This window comes from Balaenoptera musculus, chromosome X (assembly GCF_009873245.2).
Source record: "Balaenoptera musculus isolate JJ_BM4_2016_0621 chromosome X, mBalMus1.pri.v3, whole genome shotgun sequence".
Classification (NCBI taxonomy): Eukaryota; Metazoa; Chordata; class Mammalia; order Artiodactyla; family Balaenopteridae; genus Balaenoptera; species Balaenoptera musculus.
In genome coordinates this window covers 16563172-16590099 of record NC_045806.1, presented here as the reverse complement: position 1 = coordinate 16590099, position 26928 = coordinate 16563172, and the positions used below count along the sequence as shown (strand labels likewise).

General features: G+C 38.7%; 1 protein-coding gene across 1 annotated transcript; it reads left to right on the top strand.

The window, feature by feature from the left end:
• The first annotated feature begins 1465 nt into the window (after positions 1–1465).
• EIF1AX (eukaryotic translation initiation factor 1A X-linked) lies at positions 1466–22176 on the top strand. Its single transcript, XM_036839868.1, has 7 exons — positions 1466–1705; positions 9463–9546; positions 11660–11763; positions 12860–12910; positions 15036–15117; positions 16281–16372; positions 19325–22176. The coding sequence occupies exons 1-7, from the start codon at positions 1690–1692 to the stop codon at positions 19328–19330; spliced, it is 435 nt and encodes a 144-aa protein (XP_036695763.1). The 5' UTR covers positions 1466–1689; the 3' UTR covers positions 19331–22176.
• The last annotated feature ends 4752 nt before the right edge of the window (positions 22177–26928 follow it).

Below are 26928 nucleotides of genomic sequence, written 5' to 3'. Positions count from 1 at the left end.
AACTGAGCCTTATAAATAGGTTAAATAACTTGTCCAAGATCATATAGTAATAAGTTGCTGCAGAGCTGAATTTGAACCGGGTCTCTCTAACTCCAAAGCCCAAGTTCACAATTATTTGGCCTGGAAGTAAAATTTAAATAAATTTTATAGATATCTTTTCATCCTCAATTGTGTAAACTGCAAAATACTGCAAATGGAAAGAGAAACCCAGATCTTTCCATTTCCTCTAAGAAGTGCATCTGTCATTGGTTTGTCATCCTCAACTCTTAATAATGTTTTGGGCTGGATAATGCTTTGTTTAGGGGTGAGGGGCCTGTGCTGTGCACTGTAGGATGTTTAGCAGAATCCCTGGCCTCTGCCCACGAGATGCCAGCAACACGGCCTTCCTTCCCCAGATGTGACAACCAGAAGTGTCTCCAGACACTGTCGAATGTCCCTGGTAGAGAACCACTTTGTTTGACAATTGTACTTTACTTCTCTGTCACTTAGGTATGTCCACCTCCTTAGAGAGAAAATGTTGAAATGCTAATGTTTTCAGAAAGGTGATTTATTTAAAATAGGCTTACTTAAAAATAAAGCTATTCATCCTGCATAGTCAGCTGTATTAGTTTGCTGAAGTTACCATAAACAAAGTACCACAGACTGGGTGGCTTAAACAACAAAAATTCATTTTCTCACAGTTCTGAAGGCTACCAATCTAAGATCAAGGTGTCCGCAGTGTCAGTTTCTTTTGAGGTCTCTCTCCTGGGCTTCTAGGATAGCCGCCTTCTTACTCATGCGGTGCTCCCCTCTGTGCTGTGTGCTAATCTCTGCTTACTTATAAAGACACCAGTCATATTGGATCAGGGCCCACCTTAATGATCTCATTTCAATTTAATTACCTCTTTAAAGACCCTATCTCCAAAGTCACATCCTGAGGTATTGGGGGTTATGAATTCAACATACGAATTTTGGGAGGATACAATTCAGCCCCTAACACTGAGTTTGTCTTCTCCCCTCCCTTCCTGTGTGTTGAGCACTTACTATGTGCCAGACATTCTGCTAAATGCTGTTAATAGTAAGCAAGAGATGTGATCTCTGCCAAATAAGGTTTACAGTGAGGTAGGAAACACAGATATTTATAAAGTAATAACAAGTGTCATGCAAATATTACGCTTTGGGCCAAGTTAGGACTGAGCTGTTGAGATTAGAGTTAATGAGCCCGCAGCTCAAACCTGGAGACGCCCGTTTGCCACAAAGCAGCCAGCAGCGGGCGCCACCAGAACCCGCCTTTACTGTGATGCTTGGGCCCCGCCCACTCCCTCCCGGATTCCGCCTTCTCCCTGCTCACGGCCCAGTCCCCCGCGGGGTTTGGCAAACCGCGGTAAACTCTCCGAGACCGCGTCTCCCTCCACTCTGACAATAGGCGTCAGTCGGCCACGCCTGCGCCGTAGGGCCGGGAGGGGGGGCGGGCCCTGCCGGCGTTGGGGGGCGGGGAAAAGCGACGCAAGCAGCCGCGACGCCATTTGTCGCGGCCCAGCGTGGGTGCAGGCTGATCTCGGAAGAACTCGGTCCTAAGATTCTCTCGCGCACGCGACCCGCTCTCCCCCGCCTGCTTCGTGTCACGCTGTCCCACGCGTCGCCCCTCGGAGGAGTCGCCGCCGCCACCCAGATAGGAGTCGGAGACGCAGCGAGGCCGTCGTCACCGCCATGCCTAAGAATAAAGGTAATGCCGCCTAGACCCCGGGACCACGACTCCGCTCGGCCCGGTCTCCCCGGCTCTGCACGCGGCCGCCGGATCTCCTAGGCGGCAGTAACCTTCCTCTCCGCCCTGCCTGCACGCAGCTGGGCGATCCGGACGCGATTCTGGGCTCGGGAGAGGAGCTGGGAAGTTACTCCTGTCTTCTAGTTTGGTCACATTGGGGTGGAGCCGACGCCATTTTTGTAGGGCCTCCTGCAGGAGAACGTGTGCCTCTGCTCCAGATTCGCGCCAGACTGACCCCGGCACTATAGGGACCTGTGGGGAGACTTCCCCCGGGGCCGCCTGGGCTTCGCAAATGGGCGTCTTTGGCCTTCCCGGCAGTTCTTAACTTTCAAAGGGTGATGCCTGTTTTAAGTGGCCATCAGGTACTCCTGCATGGAATTCTTTACGGGCAGTTGTTGGGTATTGTTGAGACTACTCCCTCTCTCTTTTGTAAATAGTGGACGAAACCTTGATGCATTAAGGTTCCTCTCTAGAGACTTACTCTTACCCATCGTTTTACGGGGTTTTCTTTTTCCCAGAACACCTGTTCCGTATTTAGCCAAGTTTTCAACTTTTGCTCCAGATCGGTATATATTGTGATGGGAGTAGAGACCTTTAAGTTCCTTCCATTCTTAGGACAAACATTCACAAACTATCAGATTTGAGGATAATTTTATTTGGAATTTGCAAAATGGAAGGCCTAATCTAGGTAAAAGCAGAACAGTCCTAAAGAAATTCTCCTTTTTTTAAGACTTAACGGTGTTTCAGTCTTCAGTATTCTTACAATTTCTCAAAGGAAATTGTGGAAGTCGAAACAGGGAAAAGGTATTTTCCTACAGGAGAGGCATGTATTTCACAACCCACAAGTTTCCTTTGATTAGTCATCTTTGAGACCCCTGCCCTGACCCAGGCCTACTCTGTTCTCTTTTTTACTTCACAGCTGGTTCCAGGGATTCTACCTCATTTCCTCTTTGTAGCTGTCACTGCTCTTTTTATTCCTTGGTGTATTTGGTTGCAGTTCTGTGCGAGATTTGGTGCAGCTCTCTCAGGGCACTCCACCTCACTGCCCTCTTACTTGCAGTTCCTTTTTGTAGCGAGTATTTTACTGCTAATTATTCTGGTAAAGACGGGGTGACAAAATAGTGTTTTCAAAGTCATGGTATTCTTGTAACCTACATAATCTTTTATCCCCTCTGAGATGGTAACTGGATCCATTCAATAGGTATCTTATTTTCACCTCTATTTCTGGCTATGAGATTTCCGATTTCCTCACTAGACTGTAAGTTCTGAAGGGCAATAGTAGTATCTATTGGAGAAGATTGTATCTATTGGAGAAGACACAAACTAGATACTACTATTGGAGAAGTAGTATCTAGTTTGGAGAAGATTGGCATCTTTAGGGATATTTGTCTTCCCATGCATGAATGTAGTATATCTTTCCTTTATTTAGGTGTTATTTAATATCTCCTTACATTTCATGTGCATCTTTTGTCAGGTTTATTCCTAGCTACCTTATATTTTTTGGTTGCTAATTAAAATGGTAAAATGAAAATATTAGAATGAAAGATTTCAGACATACAATAAGCTATAAAGCAAATATAATGAATAACTGTCTGCAGTTGATGCATCAGTCAGGTCCTGTCAAAAGATAGCAGTAAAAGTTATTTTCACAGACAAAATTTAATATAAAGAATAGGGGGCTTCCCTGGTGGACCAGTGGTTAAGACTTCGCCTTCCAGTGCAGGGCGTGCGGGTTCGATCCCTGGTTGGGGAGCTGAGATCTCACATGCCTCACGGCCAAAACACCAAAACATAAAACAAGGAATATTGTAATAAATTCAATAAAGACTTTAAAAATGGTCCACATCAAAAAAAAATCATTATGATATAAAGGTTGGTTAACCCATGTATTGGAGAGCTGAAAAGGCAAAAAGGGAACCACCCTAAGGTAGCAATTGCTAGAAACAGCTATGGCTCCTAGAACTGGAGGGAAAAAAGGAGAGAGGTTGTTATTGTTAAGACTGACAAAAACAACAGGGATTTACTGTAGAGCACAGGGAACTGTATTCAATATTTTGAATTCATGGTAATAAACCATAATGGAAAAGAATTGGAAAAAAAGAATTTAGATATATACATATATATGTATAACCGAATCACTTTGCTGTACACCTGAAACTAACACAATATTGTAAATCAACTATACTCCAATTAAAGAAAAACAAACAAATAAACAAACCTGACAAAACTTGGAGGAGGGGCCCAGACCTCTAAAGAGGGAGCGCTGTCGATAGCAGGGTCTTTGAGGACCCTGTGAGGTTGGTTCTGGGGCAAAGCAAAAGGAAATCATCTGCAACCACTGAAAGCAGTTAGAGCCAGGAGAAGACTGCTGCTGAGTTTATGCCGGTAAAACCGAGAAGCAAATCCCCTTTCTGCTCCAGCCTGCCCTCTGCAGCCTCCCAGCGGCAGGGCCTAACAGGCAGCAGCGGGCCAAGGGGAAGGGTGGGGTGGGGAAGCTCCGAGAGGAAAGCTGCAGGACCAGCACAGGTGCTCAACTTCGGGCTGGATGGGGTTCCCGGAGGCCCACAGCTCAGGGCGGGCTTTTGCGGTGTCAGTGGCCCAAATGGCAGAGGGACATATTTACAGTTGCATTATCAATGCTAAATTTCTAACAATAATTTCTTAACATCGTCCAACATCCAGTCCATTTTCAAATTTACCCTGTTGTCTCAAGGGTGTATAGAGTGTACGTATATAATATACCTAATATCGTATACTATATTTTTTAATTTATTGAGGTGAAAGTCACATCACATAAAGTTAGCCACTTTAAAGTGAGCAAGCGATTCGGACTTCCTTGGTGGCGTAGTGGTTAAGAATCCACCTGGGGGGCTTCCCTGGTGGCGCGGTGGCTGAGAGTCTGCCTGCCAATGCAGGGGACACGGGTTCGGGCCCTGGTCTGGGAGGATCCCACATGCCGCGGAGCGGCTGGGCCCGTGAGCCACAACTGCTGAGCCTGCGCGTTTGGAGCCTGTGCTCCGCAACTAGAGAAGCCGCGATAGTGAGAGGCCTGCGCACCGCGATGAAGAGTGGCCCCCGCTTGCCGCAACTAGAGAAAGCCCTCGCACAGAAACGGGGACCCAACACAGCCATAAATAAATAAATAAATAAATAAATAAAAATTAAAAAAGAATCCACCTGCCAGTGCAGGGGACACGGGTTCGAGCCCTGGTCCGGGAAGATCCCACATGCCGCGGAGCAGCTTAGCCCGTGAGCCACAACTACTGGGTCCACGTGCCACAACTACTGAAACCTGCGCACCTAGAGCCCATGCTCCGCAACAAGAGAAGCCACTGCAATGAGAAGCCACATTGGGTTGCCAGCACTTGACACTTAGTAGATGCTCAGTAAATAATTGTTGGATTAAGTCACCTCCCTTCTGTTGACTCCACCCTTGGGTGAATAATAGGCTCTCCTTTGGTTCCAACAGGGACTGAACTACATTAAAACACATCTAGTTCACTAACCTCCTTTAAAGTTCATTTCATTACATGGCAATAAAATAGGGAAAGGGATGATCAGGGTATGGTTAATTCTGGTAAATTGACAAGCAATGAATCATCCTTTTATAAATAACACTTGAGGCATACAAAAAAATATAAATAACGCAGAGAACGCCTGGGAATCAACCCATTACTCTGAACTTGAGAATTACAACACAGATTCAGTTAAAGCCCTCTGTGTTCCCCTCCCCAGTCCCCTTCCCTTCCCTCTCTTCGTCGCTTCCAGGAGGTAGCCGCCATTCTGAATTTGGTGTTTAGCCTTCCTATAGTTGTAAAACCCATCTGTTATCTTTAGTTGTTATCTTACTTAGAGGAACAGTACTTTTCAAGACTCCTGAGTTTTATTAGATGGGGTTTACTAATGTGAAATAAATTCATGATTATTTTTCTGTTTTTATTCATTGGAAAAGCCAGAGCCTGTGAATATAATCGTAGTGATGCTTACACATGTAAGGGTATAAGTTGCCACTAACGGTGTGTTGAATGACTTGCTTTGGACTGATTCTTACCAGCTTATTTCCTATAGAATTCTCTAGACTCTATCAGTTTATTACCTCAGGGAAAAAAGATAGCCTTGGGCCCGCTTATGAAGAGCAGTTGGGGTAAGGTGCTCCCACACTTTAAAGAAGTTACTACTTTTAGTTTTAAAATCACCAGTCCTTTAGGAATGTATGGACTACTCTTGAGTGATGGATTCAAAGAATTTTCCAACTAAGTATGTAACTCAGTAAACAAAGTAGGTGTGATACTTGCCCTAATGCCCACTCTGCTTTGAAGATTTGGCATGGTTGGTGGCTTGAAGCAGAGGATACTTTTCTCTTTCTAGGAAATGAGCTCTGAGGACTCTGGGTGGGTCAGGACATTGTAGAGGCCTGCCGAACATAGCACAGAGCATTGTGAGACTGCCCCCGGGACAGAGTAAGTGCACATGACTCAAGAAGTTAAGAGTCTGTCTTTGCAGTGGCCAGGTACACGTTCTTTATTCTGTTTGGGCTGTGAACCTGTTTTTGCTGCTTCCAGGCTCTTCCCGTGAGTCCCTTAGTATCGCTACCACTTAACACCTTTCTTCTGTCTTTTGGAATGGCTGCCAATGTGGTTTAGGTTCTAGAATGGGAACAAAATGCTGTGGAGAGATACCCTAATGTGGGGACCAGGAACAAAAAAGGATTAGGTTGGATCTGGTCACCCCCAGTCACTAATAGTAAGTGTGTTGCTTCTCTGAGCTTCAGTAAACTCACTGGTAAACTGGGCATAAATGACTTATTACCTCATAGGGTGATTGTGACAAGTAAATGGGTGGCATTACCGCATACTGGTTAAGAGCATAGTCACTGGGGTGATATTACCTGATGCAAATACCAGCTCTCACTTCATTCTCTCTTGTGAGATAACGACAAAATAGTGCCTATCTCATAGGCATAAGCTTGTTTAAGGGTGAGTTACTGGGACAGCGAGAAGTCTGCTTGGATTGAAGTATCAGGAAATTGAAGAGGAGTATTGAGAGGTAGATTGCTGTCATGTTTATAGGTTGAAAGATTTATATTCTTTAAGGTAGTTATGTTACCAGTAACAGAAATAAGGATGTTTATTAAGGACCAACTTTGTAAAAGAAAGTAATTTGAGTTTTGAGTAAAATTTGAATGACAGTAGCCCATTCACTGGAAGTGTGCTGAGCCTCACATTAGAAATAAGAGGCCAAAGCTTAGTTGAAATAGTAGGGTGAGATGTAAAATTCTTAGCATAGAAGTGGTAGGTGAGAGAAATTTTTCCTTAGAAAGTAGGTAAGCAGAAGCTGAGAATTTGGACTTAATGAAGCTCCAAAGGGATAGGCATAGTGAAGGGGTAGGGGTGATGAAAGGTCAAGAATAGTGCAAGTGGCCCTTTAAAAGTCAGAAAAAGAGTTGAGAAATGATCAGCAGTGTCATTATTTAAAGTATGGAAAATGGGAGGGAGGGTACAGATTTTTAAGGCCACCCGTAGATAGAAGAATTCTAGAATCCTACATGGTAGAAAGAATATAGAGGCACTTGAATCTTCTGTTCTAACTCCCTCATTTTATAGAGGCTGGAATTGAGATCCTGAGAAGTTCTGTGAAAGCTCCATGTATCCTTTATTCCTCCCTCCACATATGGTCACAATTCCCATCTTGTTTCCATGTCAGAAGTAGTCCTCTTATTTGTCCCTTCCTCTTCATGGTCAGGCTGGGGGTGCTTCATTCTATGTGTAATAAGGACAGTGACCTTCTTACCAGTTTTCCCACCCAAAGGATCATGTCACACCTCTATTTTTTGTTGAACTGTTTAAGATTTTTGAATAGTAAAATTCACGATTCAAGTTTCAAAAAGTGTAGAATGAAATGTCTTTCCTAAGTGTGTCCTCTTGCCAATGAGTTCTTCTCACAGGCAGTCATTAACTTTTTTGTATGTGCCCTTCCAGATATATTCTATATATAAGCAAGTATGAATATGAATTTCCCTTTTTTACACAGTGGTAGCTTTATACTCTTCTTCAGCTTGCTCTATCTGTTGTTAAACTTACATTATGAAGAATTTTGAACATATACAAAAGCAGACTAGTATAATGAACCTCCATGTGCTCAACTCCTGGCCTCAGGCATCATTAATTCACAGCTAAACTTGCACCATCCACACCAAATCAGGGTCCACATATGGGCTATACATTGTCATTGGTTGATATCTTTTAAGTCTTTTCTAACCTGTAGGTTCTTCATCCATCTGTGGGGGTTTTTTCCTTCATAATGTATCTGTTGAAGAAAACAGATTGTCTTGTGGATTCGTCCCCATGTTGTCGTCGTCGTCCCCCACCCCCTGGCTAGATTTTGCTGATTGCATTCCTAGTGTACCTTGATTTTTACTGTTTTTTAATAGACTGTCTTTTAGAGCAGTTTTATGTTGATAGAAAAATGAGCAGAAATTGCAGAGTTCCAACTCCCACCCTCCCAGTTTCCTCTATTATTAATATCTTACATGAGCCACTATAGATAGTCCATAGTTTACATTAAGGTTCATTCTTTGTGTTGTACATTTTATGGATTTTTGACAAATATATAGTGACATGTATCCACCATTACAGTACCATAGTGCGTTAAAAATCCCGTGTTGTTCACCTATTCACCTGTCCTTCCTTCCCCGCTCCCCAGCTGGCAACTACTGATCTTTTTACTCTCTCTATAGTTTTGCCTTTTCAAAAATGTTATATGGTTGGAATCATACTATTCAGCCTTTACGGATTGGCTTCCTTCCCTTAGTAATATACATTTAAGGTTTCTCCATGTCTTTTGGGGGCTTGATAGCTCATTTCTTTTTATTGCTGAATAGTATTCCATTGTATGGAAGTACCACAGTTTATGCTTTCACCTACTGAAGGACATCTTGGTTACTTCCAAGTTCAGGCAATTAGTACCTTGCTTTTTAACTTGCTTGATGTATCCTACAGCTGTAGGACAAAATGTAAACTCTCGGGGTTGCCAGACTTGTTGCTCTCCCTCTACTGCCACAAAATCAGTGTCCCTTTCCAGTTGCTAAAACTTTACCCCTCCCCGCCCCGGCCCAGTTATCTTCTGTTTGCACACAGACCTTTCATTTGGGGGAGCAGGTACAAGAGAGACCCTATTTTATAAAATTTATCATGATCCATTATATATCCCTCCTTGGTCCTTGTGGGCCACTGTAGGAGGAGTTTACTGAACAGTGTACTCAGCCAAGTAGTCGTTATATTTATGATACCTCCTTTTGGTTTGTTTGTATTTTATGTCAGCGATATCCCAAAAGGGGTTTCCAGGAAGGGTAGGGAAGTGACAATATGTATATGTTTAATATGATTGGAGATACATGACCAAATTAGGTGAATTTTTTAATTTTTCTTTTTTTTTCAGGTTTTTGTTGTTTGTTTGAAGTATGGTTTACAACATTATATTAGTTTCAGATGTACGTCATAGTGATTCAGTATTTTTGTAGATTAGACTCCGTTTAAAGTTATTATAAAATACGATATTCCCTGTGCTGTACAATATATTCGTGTAGCTTATTTATTTTACACATAGTAGATTGTACCTCTTATAATTTAAGTGGCTTTTAAAGAACATTCTGTAAGCCCTAGTTTAGTTTCTTTTTCTGTTTTGCAGATAATTAATGTCTTTTTCTTTAAAACCATTAGGTAAAGGAGGTAAAAATAGACGCAGAGGTAAGAATGAGAATGAATCTGAAAAGAGAGAGCTGGTGTTCAAAGAAGATGGACAAGGTAAGCATTTTCATAAGTTAGGTTTCTTTCAGTAATAGTTTTCTTTCTTAAGTAAGGATTTTCAATTTCTCAACATAAAAGAGATACTGTTCATAATCCTGAGCAAAAGATCGCATGTCCCCTTTTGCTCTTCTCCATTTCTCATCCCCCACACTTCTCCAGAGCCTTTCTTCTGGTAGTTATTTCTTGGTATACTCAGCGTGCGCTGAGGATTGATGGCATTTCTGTAAATGTGTATGTTTCACTGTTTTATGTGAACACTCATGTTATAACTAAGAATGAATTGAACAGTTCAGAGGGAATTAAGCCTCAAAAGCTATGGTTGACAATTCCATGACTTAGTAGACTTTTTTTGATAGCGAATGGTGCTACATAGTGTGTTCAGTAGACCATGGGTATTTGAGGAATGCATCTGAGGCATGTAAATTACATGTAAATTCATAATATATAATAAAATGAAACTGAACAATTGACCTTTTCAAACCGATTAAGATTTTTGTTAAGTGCCAGATACAAAACACTAGTTTCCCATGTTTTGTTTTGTTTTGTTTTTGTTTTTTGAGAGTTTTTTTGGGTTTTTTTGGGGGGGGGGTTAACATCTTTATTGGAGTATAATTGCTTTACAATGGTGTGTTAGTTTCTGCTGTATAACAAAGTGAATCAGCTATACATATACATATATCCCCATTTCCCATGTTTTTATTTTGAGTAATTTCAAACTTTCAGAAAAGTTGCAGTATAAGTACCATGAATTCCTTTAAGCCCTTAATCTTTGTGTGCGTGTGTGTGTGTTTTTCCTGAACCATTTGGAAGTTAGTTGAAGACATCATGATACTTTTCCCTTACTACTTCATCATGTGTCTCTTAAGAACAAGTATATTCTCTCACATAACTACAGTAGGATTATCACACTCAGGTATTTTAATGTGAATATATTATTTATCTAGTATATAGTCCATATTTAAATTTTTCTAGTTATTCCAGTAATTTCCAGCAGTTTTTAACAAAGAACTTTTTCTAATTATCTTTTTATAGAACTTGGTAGATTTGTTCATGCCGTGAATATATAAGCCACTAAAGATGAAACATGTTATTTGGCCAAAAGACCCTTTTATTTCTTACCCTTGATTCTTGCCTCCTTTAGCAGTTGACTTTATTTTGACTGCCATTACTTCTTCTTTTTCATGTTTTCCCCCCACTTTGGAAGAGAGGCTGCCTTTAAATCGACCAACCATGTTGAGGCCCTAGGTGGGTGCTAGGTTCACTGTAGTCTGAGTAACTCACTTCCACTTGTCAACACCACAGTTGAGCCTTTGAAAGTTTTGTTTCAGTGTATTTACAAATTGGTGAATGTCCTCTTTGGGGATCAGTCTTGCATACAACTTGAGTAAACTAAAGGTTCTGAAGTGACCCCACCCCCCCACCTCCGGTCTTCTGTCATTTAATGACAGAAGAGACGGCCCGTGTGCAAGCCACTGCTCATAATCTCAGTTTTTCAAGTGGCAGTGAAGTAGCATGACTTCCTGGGTACCCTTTTGGAAAGATTTTTGATTAAAAGTTTGCCATTTTGTCTGGGAACAGCTTTCCAGCTTTACAAAAACTTCAGAATAATCACTAAGATATTCTAATTTAACAAAGACGTTAATAACATATAAGCTGCTTTTTATTTGCCAGTGTACCAAAAATTGTGTTGCAGTTAGCCTCTAAAGGCTAACCCTCCTCTGAGGGAAAGGAGACCAAAATTGGGTGAGGATCCAAAGTGAGAGATTGATGAGATACATTTTAGTGTACATTTTGGGACAGGCCACCTTGATCTCCAGAAGTAGAGCATACAGTCATGAAGACAGTGGACAGTCCACTTAACTCAAAATGAGTAGATAACTAAAATATTTCTGATAGCAGGGACAGCTTGTCATAGAAATGGCATTACACAGTCTTGGTTCTGGCTCTCCCGTTAACTAGCTTGGTGTTTTATCACTCCCTTGTACTTATTTTACTGCATATACTTATTCCTAAGCAACACACCTGTACTAATCAATTGTACGTGGACTTTTAAGTTGCTTTTATCAAAAATTCAGCAATATCCTATACCCTTTACTTTTCCCTCCTCCAGAGTATGCTCAAGTAATCAAAATGTTGGGAAATGGACGATTAGAAGCGATGTGTTTTGATGGTGTAAAGAGGTTATGTCACATCAGAGGGAAACTGAGAAAAAAGGTAAGTGTGGAGACTTGTTTTACTTTAATATAAAATTATGGTTAAGGGAGAAAAGTGGCTCTAAGGTTTTTATGGGCCGAGGACCTCATTTTTGTAAGTTCCCAAAAGATTTCAGTAGAACAGTGATTTACCTCTAAGTCAAAACAGCAAGATCTTTGATGGTAATTTTATACAGGTATCTGTCTAAAGACTCATTTATATCACCTATGTTGTATTCCTGCCCAAAAATGATTAACCTGAATCTAATCATGAGGAAACAATTAACAAGTCCAAATTGAGGGACACACTGCAAAACAAATGGCCTGACTCCTAATATATATAATGTTAATGTCATGAAAGGAAAAATAACAGCAGGGCGGGCTATTTCAATGTAAAGGAGATTAAAGAGATGCAATGGTTAAATGCAGTAGGTGGCCCTTGTTTGGGTTCTGTTTTGAGGGTGGGGGAAGTAGCTGTAAGGAGTGTTAAGAAAATTTGAATATGAATTACAGTAAATAAGTGTTGTATTAATGTTAAATTTCCTGAATTGAGATCAGGAATGGGCTGCCTTGGAAAGTAGTGATTAATTTCTCATCAGGGTAGGTGTTCAGGCAGATTTATTGATCAGGTTGGTTAAAAGTCGCTCCAACCCTGGCTTTATGATTTTTTAAAAATTTGGCTTGTTAATGCTCATGTTACCAAACTAAAGGAGTTCCGTTTCCTGTGTGTATTTGGGTGGGTGGAAGGGAGGGAGGGAGGGAGGGAGGGAGATAAAACCACATTCCTAATTTACTGTTCTCATATGTTGTAATGGATAACTAACCACTTAGAGGGGTTCAGTATTAAGAATCCCTTAATTTCTAAACTAATCATTGGTCCTCTGGAATTATTAAACTGTCAAGTAGTTAAATAAGATTGTTATTTTTCTAATATCCCAAATTATAGAAAATTTGTAAGTGGCTCAGCTGCTTACTGTAGTTTTTTCCCCTAATTCTAAATACGGGTACTTTACTCACAGTTGGGTGAATAGTATGTGTATTTTATGGGAAGACTGACTCAACATTGCTCTTGGTTGATTATTATTATTTTAAATGTAACCTTCTGTGACTTTTAATAGGTCTGGATAAATACCTCAGACATTATATTGGTTGGTCTACGGGACTACCAGGTAAAAACAAAATTAAAATTTTCATTGTTTACTTGCTTGAATTTTATGAGCAATTAATGTTTAGAACATAAGTCATAACCATATTTGACCAGTTCCAGGCCAGTATGCTATTCACCGTTGTGTCAACAAACATTTCTTAAGGGCCAGTTCTGTCTTAGGCATTGTGCTAGATACCCCAGGGATCATGGTTCCCAAATGCCAGTCTGTGGAGTCTGCATTTTCACTATAGAAGAATCACAGACAGTGTGAATTTTTCATGAAGCTAAATAGTCCTTTTTCCCTTTTTGATATTTAAAAAGTTCCCTTTTTTGGAATGAGGGATACTGTATTGTGGTGGTTTTGTTGGTGTTCTTAGTTGGCAAGATAAAAATAACTTTATGTTGGACTGCCTGCCCCCATTTTTTTTTTTTTTTTTTTAACTTATACGTCTTGAAATCAAAATCTGGAAACCATTACTCTAGGGGATACAACTGAATGAGTCAAGCTGTCATCTCACAAAATGCTTATGGCCTGGTAGTGGAGAGGGTAAGACAGGCACACAAGTAATTGCAGTACAAACCATGATAAAAGTATGTGCTCTGAATTTAGATGAGCACTTAGGAAGAAAATGGTAGTTGCCCTTCATGATCTCAACCTGGAGACTCTACTCATGGTAGGGCTATGAAATCCATTTGGTTTCCACCTATTGGAACTCATCACCATGTATTTACATTTTGAGTGATCGTGTTTCTATTTTTGTAACTTTGATCGTACTTTGATTTTTTAAAATATATGTTCTAGAATAAAGAATTAAAATCTTTACCTTAAATCAGTGGTTCTCAACCGTGGGTGATTATTTTCCTCCAGGGGACATTTGGCAGTGTCTGGAGACATTTCAGGTTTTCACACCTGGGGGTAGGGGTCAGTGCTGGTCATCTAGTTGATAGAGACCGGGGTGATGCTAAACATTCTACAATGCACAGGACAGTCCCTACAACAAAGAATTATGTGGCCCAAAATAGCAACTGTGCTGAGGTTGAGATAGCCTGCTTTAAACCCATACCATTTTAATGTCCATTTTCTTCTTTTGATCCTAAAGATAACCCCAGAAGTAGGAAGAATTAGTTAGTTCCCTGTTTGACAGATAAGGAAATCAAGGTTCTGAATGGTGTAACATTCATACTATAAAATGACAGCCACATTAAGTTTTCCAATTCTTAATCTCCCATGATCCTTCTTTTATGCCCCTGCCACTTAAAGGGTGGTACAGGGACCAGTAGCATCACTAGCTTTGGCAACTTGTTAGAAACGCAGATTCTTGGACCTCACCCCAGGCCTCCTAAATCAGAATGCGCATTTTAACCAGAATCCCCTTGGGCTTCTGTACACATTACCGTTTTAAGAAGTGCTGGTCTGAATCACACCGTTCTTGGATCACTGTGATCACTTAACGTTGCCTTTAAGAATTTTTGAAGTTGAAACAATCAGCTTCAACCCTTTTTTTCTTCCTTAACTGAGTCAGATTCCTTTCGGATGGGGAAGTGTGAACATTCTGAAGCATTAGTTTTCAGTGGGACACTTGCATCAGAAATACCCATATCTTTTACAAATACACACTCATGGGCTTCACTCCACATATCCTAATTTATCTGCCTTCAGGAGGTGTAAAAGCTCCATAGGCGGTTCTGATGGATTTGTACCCTAAGAACCACTGATACCTGGAAAGGTATAATAATTTCCTTGGGTCATTACACCAGTCTCAATTTTTGAATTAGAGTATTTAATCACCTGTAAATTATGGTCCCAGGGAATTTTTGTATTTCAAAAGACTTCTAATCAAAGGGTAACTATAAATAATCCAAAAGATTGGGTCTGTACAGTTCTGCTCTTATTGAAGTGAAATCTATAACTGTCTTCCCTAAGCTTGTTGATCATTATTCATTTATGCATGCAAGCTTTATACTGGGTTTAAACCCAAGGATGTTTTTCAGAGGGTAGGAGAAAACTTTAAATTTTTAGAAAAAGGAGAGGAGTTTATAACACAACAGTGAAATTTAATTTTTTATCCAGTTTGAAACTAATTTATGAAATAACGGATAATATTTTGGCATAATCATTTGTAAATCTTATTTGTCTCTTTTTTAAGGATAATAAAGCTGATGTAATTTTAAAATACAATGCAGATGAGGCTAGAAGTCTGAAGGCATATGGTGAACTTCCAGAACATGGTAATGTCTGAGATATTACATTAACCTGTTATATGGTGTTATTACCTGGTGGTATTTAGATGAAGGAATTTTGGTAGAATTTTGTGGATTTTGCATGTTTAGTTTTGAGTTTACGTGATTCATTCCAAGTATGCCTGCCTGTGCTTCATAATACTAGACACCTTAAGAAAAAAGTAGCTGGGATTCTGTTCCTAATAAATATACTTTTGGTGAGGAATTATCCTTTATAAGCCCTAAACTTCTGCCTAATGCCAGTCAACGGAATAAATTTGTTATAGTATTTATTTCAAAGTTCCTTTCTAAAGAGACTGTCATTATTCATCTACTTTAAATGTGAAGCAAGGATAACAATTAGGTACTGTTGTCGATTTTTATTAAAAAGTCAGTTTTCAGTTCATCTTACCCTAGTGTCATAGTATCCATAGGATTTTGTTAAATCAACGTTTTTTGTTTCTCCCCTGCAGTACAAAAGTTATGCGTTCTTAACGCATAAAACTTAAATAAAAATAAGTTTCTCATGACCTCATCAAAGGGGAAGTGACTTTACATACTATTTTGTAAGCCTACATTTTTCGCTTGGAAGTTATTTTTATTTTTTGGTTCTGTTGCATATTATCAAGAAAAGTATAATTTTACTTGAGCATGAAAATCCTGCTGAAATTATTTACTTGGCATTTCCAATCTAGGAAATGCTAATATATCTGGGAATAGGACTAGCGCTTCCTGGTTCATTTTTGTTATTTAGGGATAAGCATGATTTGACCAAATTTTTCTGATTGATGAGTTTATCTGATAATCATCAGATGTGGCTTGTTAGCATGTGCTCAGACGTTTTTTGAAGTGTAGCTGGAAGTTGTAATAGCTTTAGAATTTGTGTAATTAGAGCCTGCCTCACTAAAAATACCTTTGTGAGCAAAAGAAAATTGTTTCCATTTTGACTTAGAGATTTTGTTGTGTAAAATACTGTTCTATATACTAGGGTTGTTAGGTGGAAGTTAAGAGGATCTTTTTGGTAATGAAACTTAAATTAAAAGTTTGACTTGTAAGAGTCTCCTTTTATACTTCAACATTTGATATCCAACCACTTCTTTTAGTGGGCAATTTATTCATTTTACTAACATCTTGGTTATATTATATGAGTATATTTGTTATTGTTTCTTTAGCTAAAATCAATGAAACTGATACATTTGGTCCTGGAGATGATGATGAAATCCAGTTTGATGACATTGGAGATGATGATGAAGACATTGATGATGTAAGTAGCGTTTTTCACCTTGAGTTTTTCAACTTTTGTTTGTGCTAGTCAAACTGTTTATGCTTTGAGAATTTTATCATCTTTTTCAGTATTTCTTCTTAAAAAGGTCAATATTTGCTTTGGCAATATGAATGCTAGGCATTGGAATCTCAACTTGTTTAAGTTAAGAGTGTCTAGAGAGATAGCTATTAAGAAATTTAGCAGACAGTTATGAGAAATACAAGATTTTATCAAAGAAACTGGCCTTTTTTATTGAGATATAGTTGATGTACAATACTATGTAAGTTACAAGTGTACTGTAAGGTGATTCACAATTTTTTTTTTAATATTTATTTATTTTATTTATTTATTTTGGCTGTGCCAGGTCTTAGTTGTGGCCCACGGGATCTTTACTTGAGGCATGTGGGATTTTTTTTTTTAGTTGTGGCATGCATGTGGGATCTAGTTCCCCGACCAGGGATCGAACCCGGGCCCCCTGCATTCAGAGCACGGAATTTTACCACTGGACCACCAGGGAAGTTCACAGTGATTCACAATTTTTAAAGGTTATACTCTATTTATAGTTATTATAATTGGCTATCTATATTCCCTGTGTTATACAAACGTGCCTTCTCTTAATTGAAACACTAGTATGTTAGAAGAATAATCTTGTTTGAACCAGTTTCATATGAAGCGTTGGAATTATAACATTAAAAGCCCTGTTAAAGGGAATTCCCTGACGGTCCAGTGGTTAGAACTTGGCGCTTTTACTGTGGTGGCCCGCGTTCAATTCCTGGTCGGGGAAATAAGATCCCACAAGCTATGCCTGCGCGGCCACCAAAAAAAAACAAAAGCGCCCTCTTAAAATTGAGGCCTTTTGCCAATTATATTACTTTATCTGTTGGATGTGCACTATTGGCAAACTCTTGGTTTGGAGTTGGTGTGTTAATTTTGAGGAAAATGCGTTGTTTTTTCTCACAATAAAGCAGTAATGCTCACAAGAATAAGAGCCTCATTGCCCTTCTGCTGTTAAAATATTTAAATGAAATTTAAACTTAGTTTCTGACAATATAAATCTATTTAATAACTGGGGTGGTATTATAAGTTACTCTTAAATCTGGGTTGGGCTCTTCTTTTTAAACCCTTTTAAATAAAAATGTAGTTCAGAAACACCTGTGTGTATATAAATCTAAAAATAATAGTACTAATGTTTGATTTTATTCAAAGATGAAATTTTAGTATACCTAGAGTAGTTGTTCCTGACCGGGATTGTTTGTGCAACAGAGTTACCAGAGCTTTTCAAAAATACAAAGACTGGGAATTCCCTGGCGGTCCAGTGGTTAGGACTCTGTGCTTTTACTGCCAAGGGCCTGGGTTCGATCCCTGGTCAGGGAACTAAGATCCCACAAGCCACACGGTGCAGCCAAAAAAAAACCCAAAAAAACGAAAAACACAACCGAAAAAAAACAAAGGCTAGTCTTGGGGAAGTCTGAATTAAGTGATACCTACCACCGAGATTCTATAATTAACATTTCTGTACTTGGTTTATCACATATCTGTCTATACCTTTTATTCATCCTTCAGTCCATCTTACATTTTGATGCATCTCCAAACCATTTTAGAATACATGGTGAATTAAAGAAAATTTGAGTACATATCTCCAGTGTGTATTTGCATTTATGAGTTTTTAAACATACAGTACTGTATTTCAGAGCATACCCTAAAATAGAAAAATGAAAAAGGATAAGAAATAAATCCATCATTCTATTTTTTTTTAACATCTTTATTGGAATATAATTGCTTTACAATGGTGTGTTTCTTCTGTATAACAAAGTGAATCAGCTGTACATATACATACATCCCCATATCTCCTCCCTCTTGCGTCTCCCTCCCACCCTCCCTATCCCACCCCTCTAGGTGGTCACAAAGCACCGAGCTGATCTCCCTGTGCTATGTGGCTGCTTCCCACTAGCTATCTATTTTACATTTGGTAGTATATATATGTGCATGCCACTCTCTCACTTCCTCCCAGCTTACCCTTCCCCCTCTCCCTGTCCTCAAGTCCATTCTCTACATCTGCGTCTTTATTCCTGTCCTGCCCCTAGGTTCTTCAGAACCATATCATTCTATTTTTTATGTTATCTCCCTTTGGAAACCCCTGAGCCCAGAGGATTCTTGTGACTAAGCTGTTAATGACACTTGGACAGTAGATTTATCGATGATATTCTGTGACAAGAACCTGACATGGAGCTACTGTGTTACAGGTTAAGGGGTGATCCCAACATTTTGACAGCTTAGCTGGGGTAGAAGACCTTTTTCAGGAAATTAAGAATCTAGTCAGAGTACATACCTCAATATGAAGCCACATACACAGAGGTGATAGGGTGAGGATCTAGATAGGGTTAAGCTTTTCTAAGAAAAGTATTTCTCAGTTTGTGCCAGTGCTTCTTCAGAACTGAGGCTGGCAGTAAGGGATAGTAAAGATAGTAGTTATTAAAGGAATTTGAGTTATCTTGGACATTTCGTAAGGGTCGCTTTGTTTATCACCTGAGAACCCTACTTCTTCCCTAAGGTGTTTCTCCAAATGGTTTATATGTGTTCTAGCCTTCACTCCTATAACCAGGTTGACTGGGAGGAGAATTTGGTATCTCACTTGTCCGTTTCTCAAGGAAGTAACACTCCCTGTGTCTTTTCCCACCCCCAAAATAAATTTCTAATCAGTAGCACAAAAGGAAGGAGATAGTAAACTTTATTGAGAATATTCTGCATAACGTATAACATTCTGAAGGATGTTGTAAAGATTCAATGACAGCAGACCAGAATTGAGAAAACCCTAGTGTTCAGGATTTCCTCCTTCAAACTGGATTTGTTTCCCAGATAGCCTAAGGGGGTGCATGTGTCCCTTACATGTGGTAGACTGTTGGAATATAAAAATTCTTCTTTTGGTTGATCTGATGTTCTTTTTCCTTCCAGATCTAAGTCGAACTCAACCTTTCACATTCCACTTTCTTTGAGGATTATTCAACAATTTGGATTTTGGCTGTGACCCGTTAAAGAAGATTAAAATTTCATTAGCATGAGTGCAATTTGTTAAAGCAGACTGATTTGTTTCTAAGGTATTTCTTTAAAAACTGGTAATGCTGAATTCTCTTAAATGTTAAACCCACTTTGTTCTTTTGATGTGACGGAGCTTGTGGGTAAAAGACCACATCTGCTCTTCTAAAAGAGAAAAAAAAATGCGTTACTGCCTTTCCCACTTTGACCACTTCCAGTAAGTAAATGGATGTTTTGAATAAACCATTTGCCGTACACGCATTATGAATTATAATTAAGCCCTAGTTTTGACTAGCCTGTTTACTGTACAGTGAATTTTTGTATATTCCAGTTACTTAGATGGATGTTCCCTTGAGATTTTGGTACAGTTTAATGGAGGCAGAAATCTGCATTTGAAGTCAAAAATGACTGGTCTGTTTTTCATATTTAAGTAGCATGTGGCTATTTTTATACTAGTTTTGATATTGTATACATTCTTTTCATGATCTTATTTTGCCACTATAAACATCAACAAAAAAGGCGGTTTTTAGAACCTGAGTTTTAATAGCAATTTTGAACTTGTAAAGTTGGTAGTTGCAGAAATCAAACACTAGGTGGCACCCAGTTATCTTAACATTGGAGATACTGATATAGTTGTCAACTTTTTTTTCTTTTAACTTACTGTGCATAGGAAATTTCCCAAACAACAAAAGATTGTTTTGATCATATGCATGTATGTAGAATATTTTTGCAGAACAAAAAGATTATGTTCAAAGTGTCGTTTTATTTTCGGAAGTCATATACGTGTGAGCTACAATTTTGAGTGCTTTATAAACACTTAAATTATGTGTAAATGAAAATTTAATTTCATAACAGTTTGTACAAATTAAGCCTTTGGGAAAGTATCCCTAAGCTGGGGAAAGAGGAGGGAATAACAACTTAATGAAAAGATGGTCTCCAATTTCTGAATGGAAGAACTACATACAGTCGAGAAATATAATAAAGACAGTATCATGCTGCAGAGTATATTATACCCTTACTTTGTGTTTAGGATGTATTTTATTGTGTGTACAGGTGTTTTTTGCTTGTATTTTATTGGGAATTTAGATTTACCCTTTGTTAGTTTTTCATTATCAACTCTAGTAAGATGAAATTAAGGGCAGGGCTAGTTAGACCTAACTAGCCACACTGAAGTGGTATGCAACTGGAAAAGAAATCCTTCATGTAGCTTGTGAAACTTTTATTCTACTGGTCTCCAGAGAACTCTTCAGTATTGAAAAGTAATACACAGAGGATTAAATCTTCACATGGCTTCAGAAAATAAGCACATCTTTTTTTTTTTTTTTTTTTTTTAGTAAGCACATCTTTGATCCCATGCTTAGTATAATTTCCTTTCCTAAGTGTGCAAACTCTGGAATAAAAATCTGAGGTACTATAAAACATTAAATCAAAAAACAGAAACTAAGAGTGGACAATTGCAGTTGATGTTTCTTACTCTGTGGAGTTCCTGAACACTTAACCTAGGTGGAATGCATCTGAGACCATGGACTGGTTTTTAATACTCGTAAGGAACCAGCCTTGAAGAATTGACTTAGTGATCATCTTCTTCGGTAATCTAAATCTCCTAAGATATTTAGGCTTCTGAACATAAAAGTGTTTTGGTAAATTTGTGGTATATGTAGACCTTTCCTCCACATTGTTTTACCAAGAATGTTTTGACTGCATCTGTGCTACAGTTCATGGTAGGGGTGGTGCAACTCAAACATTAGTTTTTCTACTTAACCTCCTCTAACAATATGGTTTGTCTAAAGATTCTTACTGACCCCAATTCACGTGTTTGCAGGTGACATTTTTTTTTCTTGCCTAGGTAGTAACAGCCCAATCTAGTGCTGTTGTACCCTAGAAAATCTCAAATTGTAATGATTAAAATAGTTGGGGTAAACTTGTAGTTCATATGCAACACTACTTGGAGGAATTATTTTACTAACTTGTCTTTAATGTGGAAATTAGTTTCATTGATTTGATTATATTTCAAATGAGGAATGGAAGTGGTCCTTAAGAAAAAAAACCTTTTTTGTTGTTATACTGTTTGATTCCTATAATACAATGCTATAAAGTATGCCCTGAAAGAAAATAAAGTCTTTGAAATCCAAGAATAATGATTCTTACTGCTAAGAGAGTGTAATAGTTATTACTAATGAGTTTGATAGACATGCATTTTTCATGCAGTGTTTATTCCACTTCCAATTCGAGTATATAAATAAGTTGTATTACTAAGGTGGCTAAATAACCAAACCAAGTGTTGGTGTAAAAAAAGACTTGCCAAGATTTAATTGTTTGACTGTTGAATCTTTCTTGAAAATCCAGCCTCTCAAAGAGACCACCTCTTAAGGAGCCTGTAAACTATGCATGATGAAAATTCTTGTATTTTATTAAGGAGTGGCCATTGGTTTACTCACTACATCTGTGGAATCATGGCTGTAAGTATAGTTGCTTACAGAACTCCTGGTGACTTGTAGTTTAACTTAATCTCATCTATCTTGTATAAATATTAAATTATAGGACATTGCATAACATCTTGAATAGATACAAACTGCTGTCAGTATTGACTTCAGAGCAAGTGAGTAATCTAATAGGTAAAAGCATGTTTCAAATAAAATACCTAGCTGGATTTATACTTTATTTGTATTGTGTACAGATTTAACAACATCCAGTATTAACTGTGGCTTGACATTGAAATGAAAGTAAGTTCTTTATGTTACCTGTCATAAAGATTAAAAAGATTTGTATTGGTGTGAGATGTTTAGATCTCTGTCCTGCTTAGTAAGGGGAAGTTTCCTTTATACAGCTTTTACATACCACTTTGTGTTTTTTATTTACCTTCAACTACCATCCTTGCTTTTTTCTTCCCATTTTAGAAAAGAACAAAATCTGAATTAAGTCTTACTATAAGTGTGATAAGACACTAGCCTCTCAGGTATGGAGTGAACCGAGGAATTTGGAGGGTGTGTTGGACTGTGTCTTCTCTTCCTCCACAGCCGCCTAGTGCTTAGGAGGCATGTGGTAGAGAGTGAAGAACATGGGCTCTGGGGTCAGGCAGCCTGTGCCGCAACCCCCACTTTGCCCTTTACCTGCAGGTGACCACGGGCACCTTCTCCAGCTTGTCTGAGCTTCAGGCTCCTCACCTGTAAGATGGAGATGATGAGAAGAGTACCTGCAGAATCACAGAATTGTTGGGAGGATTAATAATGTGTGTTCGTATGTGTGATCCACTTAGAGCAGTGTCCGCCGCTATTCACTTGATATCCAGGACTGTGTAAGATAGAATATGCATGTCTTTTTTATTCCCTATTTACCATTTCTTTTACTTGCAGTCTTTGGTTCCTATAATAAAAGAAGCGTGTAGAGTATATATTTGTATATTCATGTCGACACAATATTTAAAATAATTGCTACCACCCTCATTTAATTCAGCATAAGACTAACAGATGGAAGTCTCTAAATTGCTTAAAGAAGGGTATTTTGCAAAGTACCAACTTGCTCTATATTTCTTTAGAGAAAGCTTATAATTAGTAATATTGATAGCTCTGGTCATCTTTCATTCTTAAGTCTTTAATGAGTCCTTTTACCATAGATTCATGACAGCTGATTGGTACTGATTTGGAGGTTTCCTTTCCCATCATTTGGAATTATGTAAAGAAATCAGATGCAAACTATTGCAATTAGAAATAAAATATGAAATAACTTTCAACAGTGTATGCAGTTGATTCTTTTCAAACTGTTTATGACATTTTTAACTAAACTTTTATTCATGATCATTCTTTTCTGAAAATGTTGATGTATGAGGGAAATGTATACTTAACCTGTTTCTTATTTTTGTGTTTTTGGTTGTTTGAATGAATCCGTTTGGTCAGACTCCAGATACAGGGTTGCATTTTCTGGGCAAGTGAATTTGTTACAAACCTGTGCTGAAGACATTTTCTAATGGTAAATCAGTTGTCCAGAATGATCTCAAATTTCCAGAATCCCATTCACTGGACCTTATTTTATACTGTGCAAAGACATAGGTGAAGTAGATATTTATCCTCTGGTCAACTTGCTCACTTTTTTTTTTTTTTTTTTAACTTGCTCACTTCTAAAAAGCCAGTCTTTTCTGTTCCAATCCAGGCTTTGTTCGGTTCACAACCTGTAATGGCAGATCAAAAAGTGGGGACAAAACCTGAGTAAAGTCTCAATGCTGATTTCATCCACTGGACTGTCAGGTATAGAATTAGTTGGATTTTTGCACATTTGATAAAGTTCAATGCATATTTATGCTTTTAAATATCTCTTGGAAATCTAAGAATAATCGGGATTTTCCTAACTTGATAGTTTATCTACCAAAAGCAAACATAGAAACTCACAATTTCTTTTAAAAAGCGAATTTTACTTAAGAATGTCCCTGACAAGCAGTAAAATGATTAATCTTATTAAATCCAACCCTTGAGTACACATCTTTTTAATAGTTCGTGTGACAAGGTTAAAACGTGCTCCATGAAACACATCTGCGTGCTGTGAAGTACCATAGTTGCCTCACGGAAAAACATTCGTGCGATTATTGAGTTGCACACTGAACTGGCCATCGTTTTTCATGGAATACCATTTTTACTTGAAAGAACAACAGACAAACTGGTTATTCAAACTTGGGTTTGTGGTCAGGTTATTTTCTCAAAATAACCCTGTCACTTCAAGGAAAACAACTGACAGCATTTGTTGCAGGTGATAAGATTTCAGCTTTCAAGTGAAAAATTAAGAGTTTGGGAAAACTGATGTTGCCACCATTAGCTTGACGGCTTCGCAGTGAAGAGATCAGAGGTGGTACTAATGAATGTGACTTTTTAATACTGTAGAATGAAATGTGTTGACATTTGGAAGATCGTAGCAGAGTCAAGCAGTATTTTCTAAATGATCAGTGGATTTTAACGTACTAGTATGAAAAGATCACTGATTCAGTATTAGATTCCACAATGCAACTAACTTTAAGAAGTTACCATTTGTCAGGATTGCGTGTAGTGTCAAGAGCATACACGGTTACCTGAAAAGCCATTAAGATAGTTCTCCCTTTTCCAACTACATAGTGGCCAGATTTTCTTCGTGTGCTTTAACGAAAACATATTGGAACACACTGAATACAAAAGCAGATATGCGACTCAATTTTACTTTTTAAAAAATATTTATTTATTTATTTGGCTGCCTCGGGTCTTAGTTGCAGCACTCGGGATCTTCGTTGCAGGATGCGGGCTTCTCTAGTTGCGGCGCGCAGGCTTAGTTGCCCCGCAGCATGTGGAATCTTAGTTCCCTGACCAGGGATCGAACCCGACTCCCATGCATTGGAAGGCGGATTCTTAACCACTGGACCACCAGGGAAGTCCCGAGACTCAATTTTCAATTAAGCCAGACAGTAAAGAGATTTGCAAAAATGTGAAACAATGCCACTTCTCAAATTGGGAGGGGGTTGTTACTTTTCATTAAAAGTATGTTATTTAGGCTTACTGTTAAAGTAACAAATCTTTTAAAAAATTTCTAGCACATCAATACTCCCACAAGTGAACTTGTCATTTCAAGGAAAACTGAGTGTTTGTTGCAATATTACACATGCTCTTTCAAGTAAAAATTGAGTTTTGGAAAACTAAACATTCACCACCATTAGCAGATTACAGAAGTTCTTTGGGAGTCTCAATTTTAGGTGTAAAATAGGAGTTGGTGAACTTTTACTAAAGGACCAGATAGTAAATATTTTAAGCTTTGTAGGCCATGTGATCTCTTTTACAGCTATTCAGTTCTGCCAGTGTTGCACAATTGAGACAATGCGTAAACAAATGAGTGTGGTTGTATTGCAGGAAAAGTTCATTAACAGAAGTAGGTGGTGGGCTACATTTGGCCCACAGGCCGTAGGTTACCAACCCCTGCCGTAAAGGGGCTCTGAGGCAAAAAAATTGGGAATTGCTGCACTAGACTTAACGACTAGATGGTATAACAGATTTTAAGATATTCAGGGAATTCTCTGGTGATCCAGTGGTTAGTACTCTGTGTTTCCACTGCAGGGGGCACGGGTTCGAGGGAACAAAGATACTGCATGCTGCGCAGTGAGGCTAAAAAAAAAAAAAAAAAAATGTTGTTCAACTCTAAGTAGATTTTTAGGAAGTTAGCCTAACGGCAAAAGCCCAGCAAACTAATGTCATTTTGTTAAACAGATGGCTTAAATAGACACTGTTCATAGATGGTATGATGTCATAAAAATGCCAGGTCTGATTAATATTCCAACAGGATTTGAGGGGGATAGAAAAATTGATTCTAGAACAAGTTCATATGGAAATTATGAATTTCTAAGGCAATTTTAAAAGCAGAGCAAAGAACTCTTCATCAGATATTGTCACACCATAATCCATAGTAATAAATAATAGATGCAGTAACAGACAAAAAGATCAGAATAAAGAGCTCAGAATCAAGCCCATGTACATATGGGAATCTGATATATGATAAAAGTGGTTTCAGAATCATTGGGGCAAGGATGGAGTACTTAAAAGTTGGTGCTGGACAAACCTACATTTTTACAGAGAAAAGTAAATATGGATCTCTGTCACACCATATACAGAAAATAAATTGCTTTAAAGGTAAATCTATAAACTAATGAGGAAAATGTAGACTATGTTGTGAGTAGGGAAGTATATAATTAAGACCTATGAGCCTCGTTAATTCCTTCTAACTACAATTTGAGTTGATCTCTTTCCCCCTTGAGATTCATCTCCACCGGAGTTGAGGGACTACAATAAACATCCTACAATTTGACCTTTTACATCTGTATCCAGAACAAAACCAAGACCTCTTAAAGCACAAACCATAAGCGTAAGGTGAAAATTGATAGGTTTTATTTGTAACCATGGGAAAGATTGAATCAAGAACTATCAATGGATGTTAAACCTTAGGAAGAAGTTTTGGCAAGGAGTAGAATATTTGCTTGGCCTTAAAGTGGCTCCCCACAGATTGCCGATTAGTTGCAAGAGAAAAATAGTACCTCTATACTGGAGAAACTGGCAGCCAATTAGGTAAAATTATTATATCCATGTTATATTTACTGAAGTTGATAACTAATGTGGGTGTGTAAGACAGTATCCTTAGGGGACTTCCCTGGTGGCGCAGTGGTTAAGAATCCACCTGTCAATGCAGGGGACACGGGTTCGAGCCCTGGTCCGGGAAGATCCCACATGCTGCAGAGCAACTAAGCCTGTGCGCCACAACTACTGAGCCTGCGCTCTAGAGCCCGTGCACCACAACTACTGAAGCCCCCACGCCTAGAGCCCGTGCTCCACAACAAGAGAAGCTACCCCAATGAGAAGCCCGCGCACCGCAACGAAGAGTAGCCCCCGCTTGCCGCAACTGGAGAAAGCCCACGCAAAGCAACGAAGACCCAACGCAGCCAAAAATAAATTTAAAAAGACAATATCCTTAGGAAATACACACTGAAGTATTTAAGGGGAAAGGGCCGTGTATATGTATGCAACTTG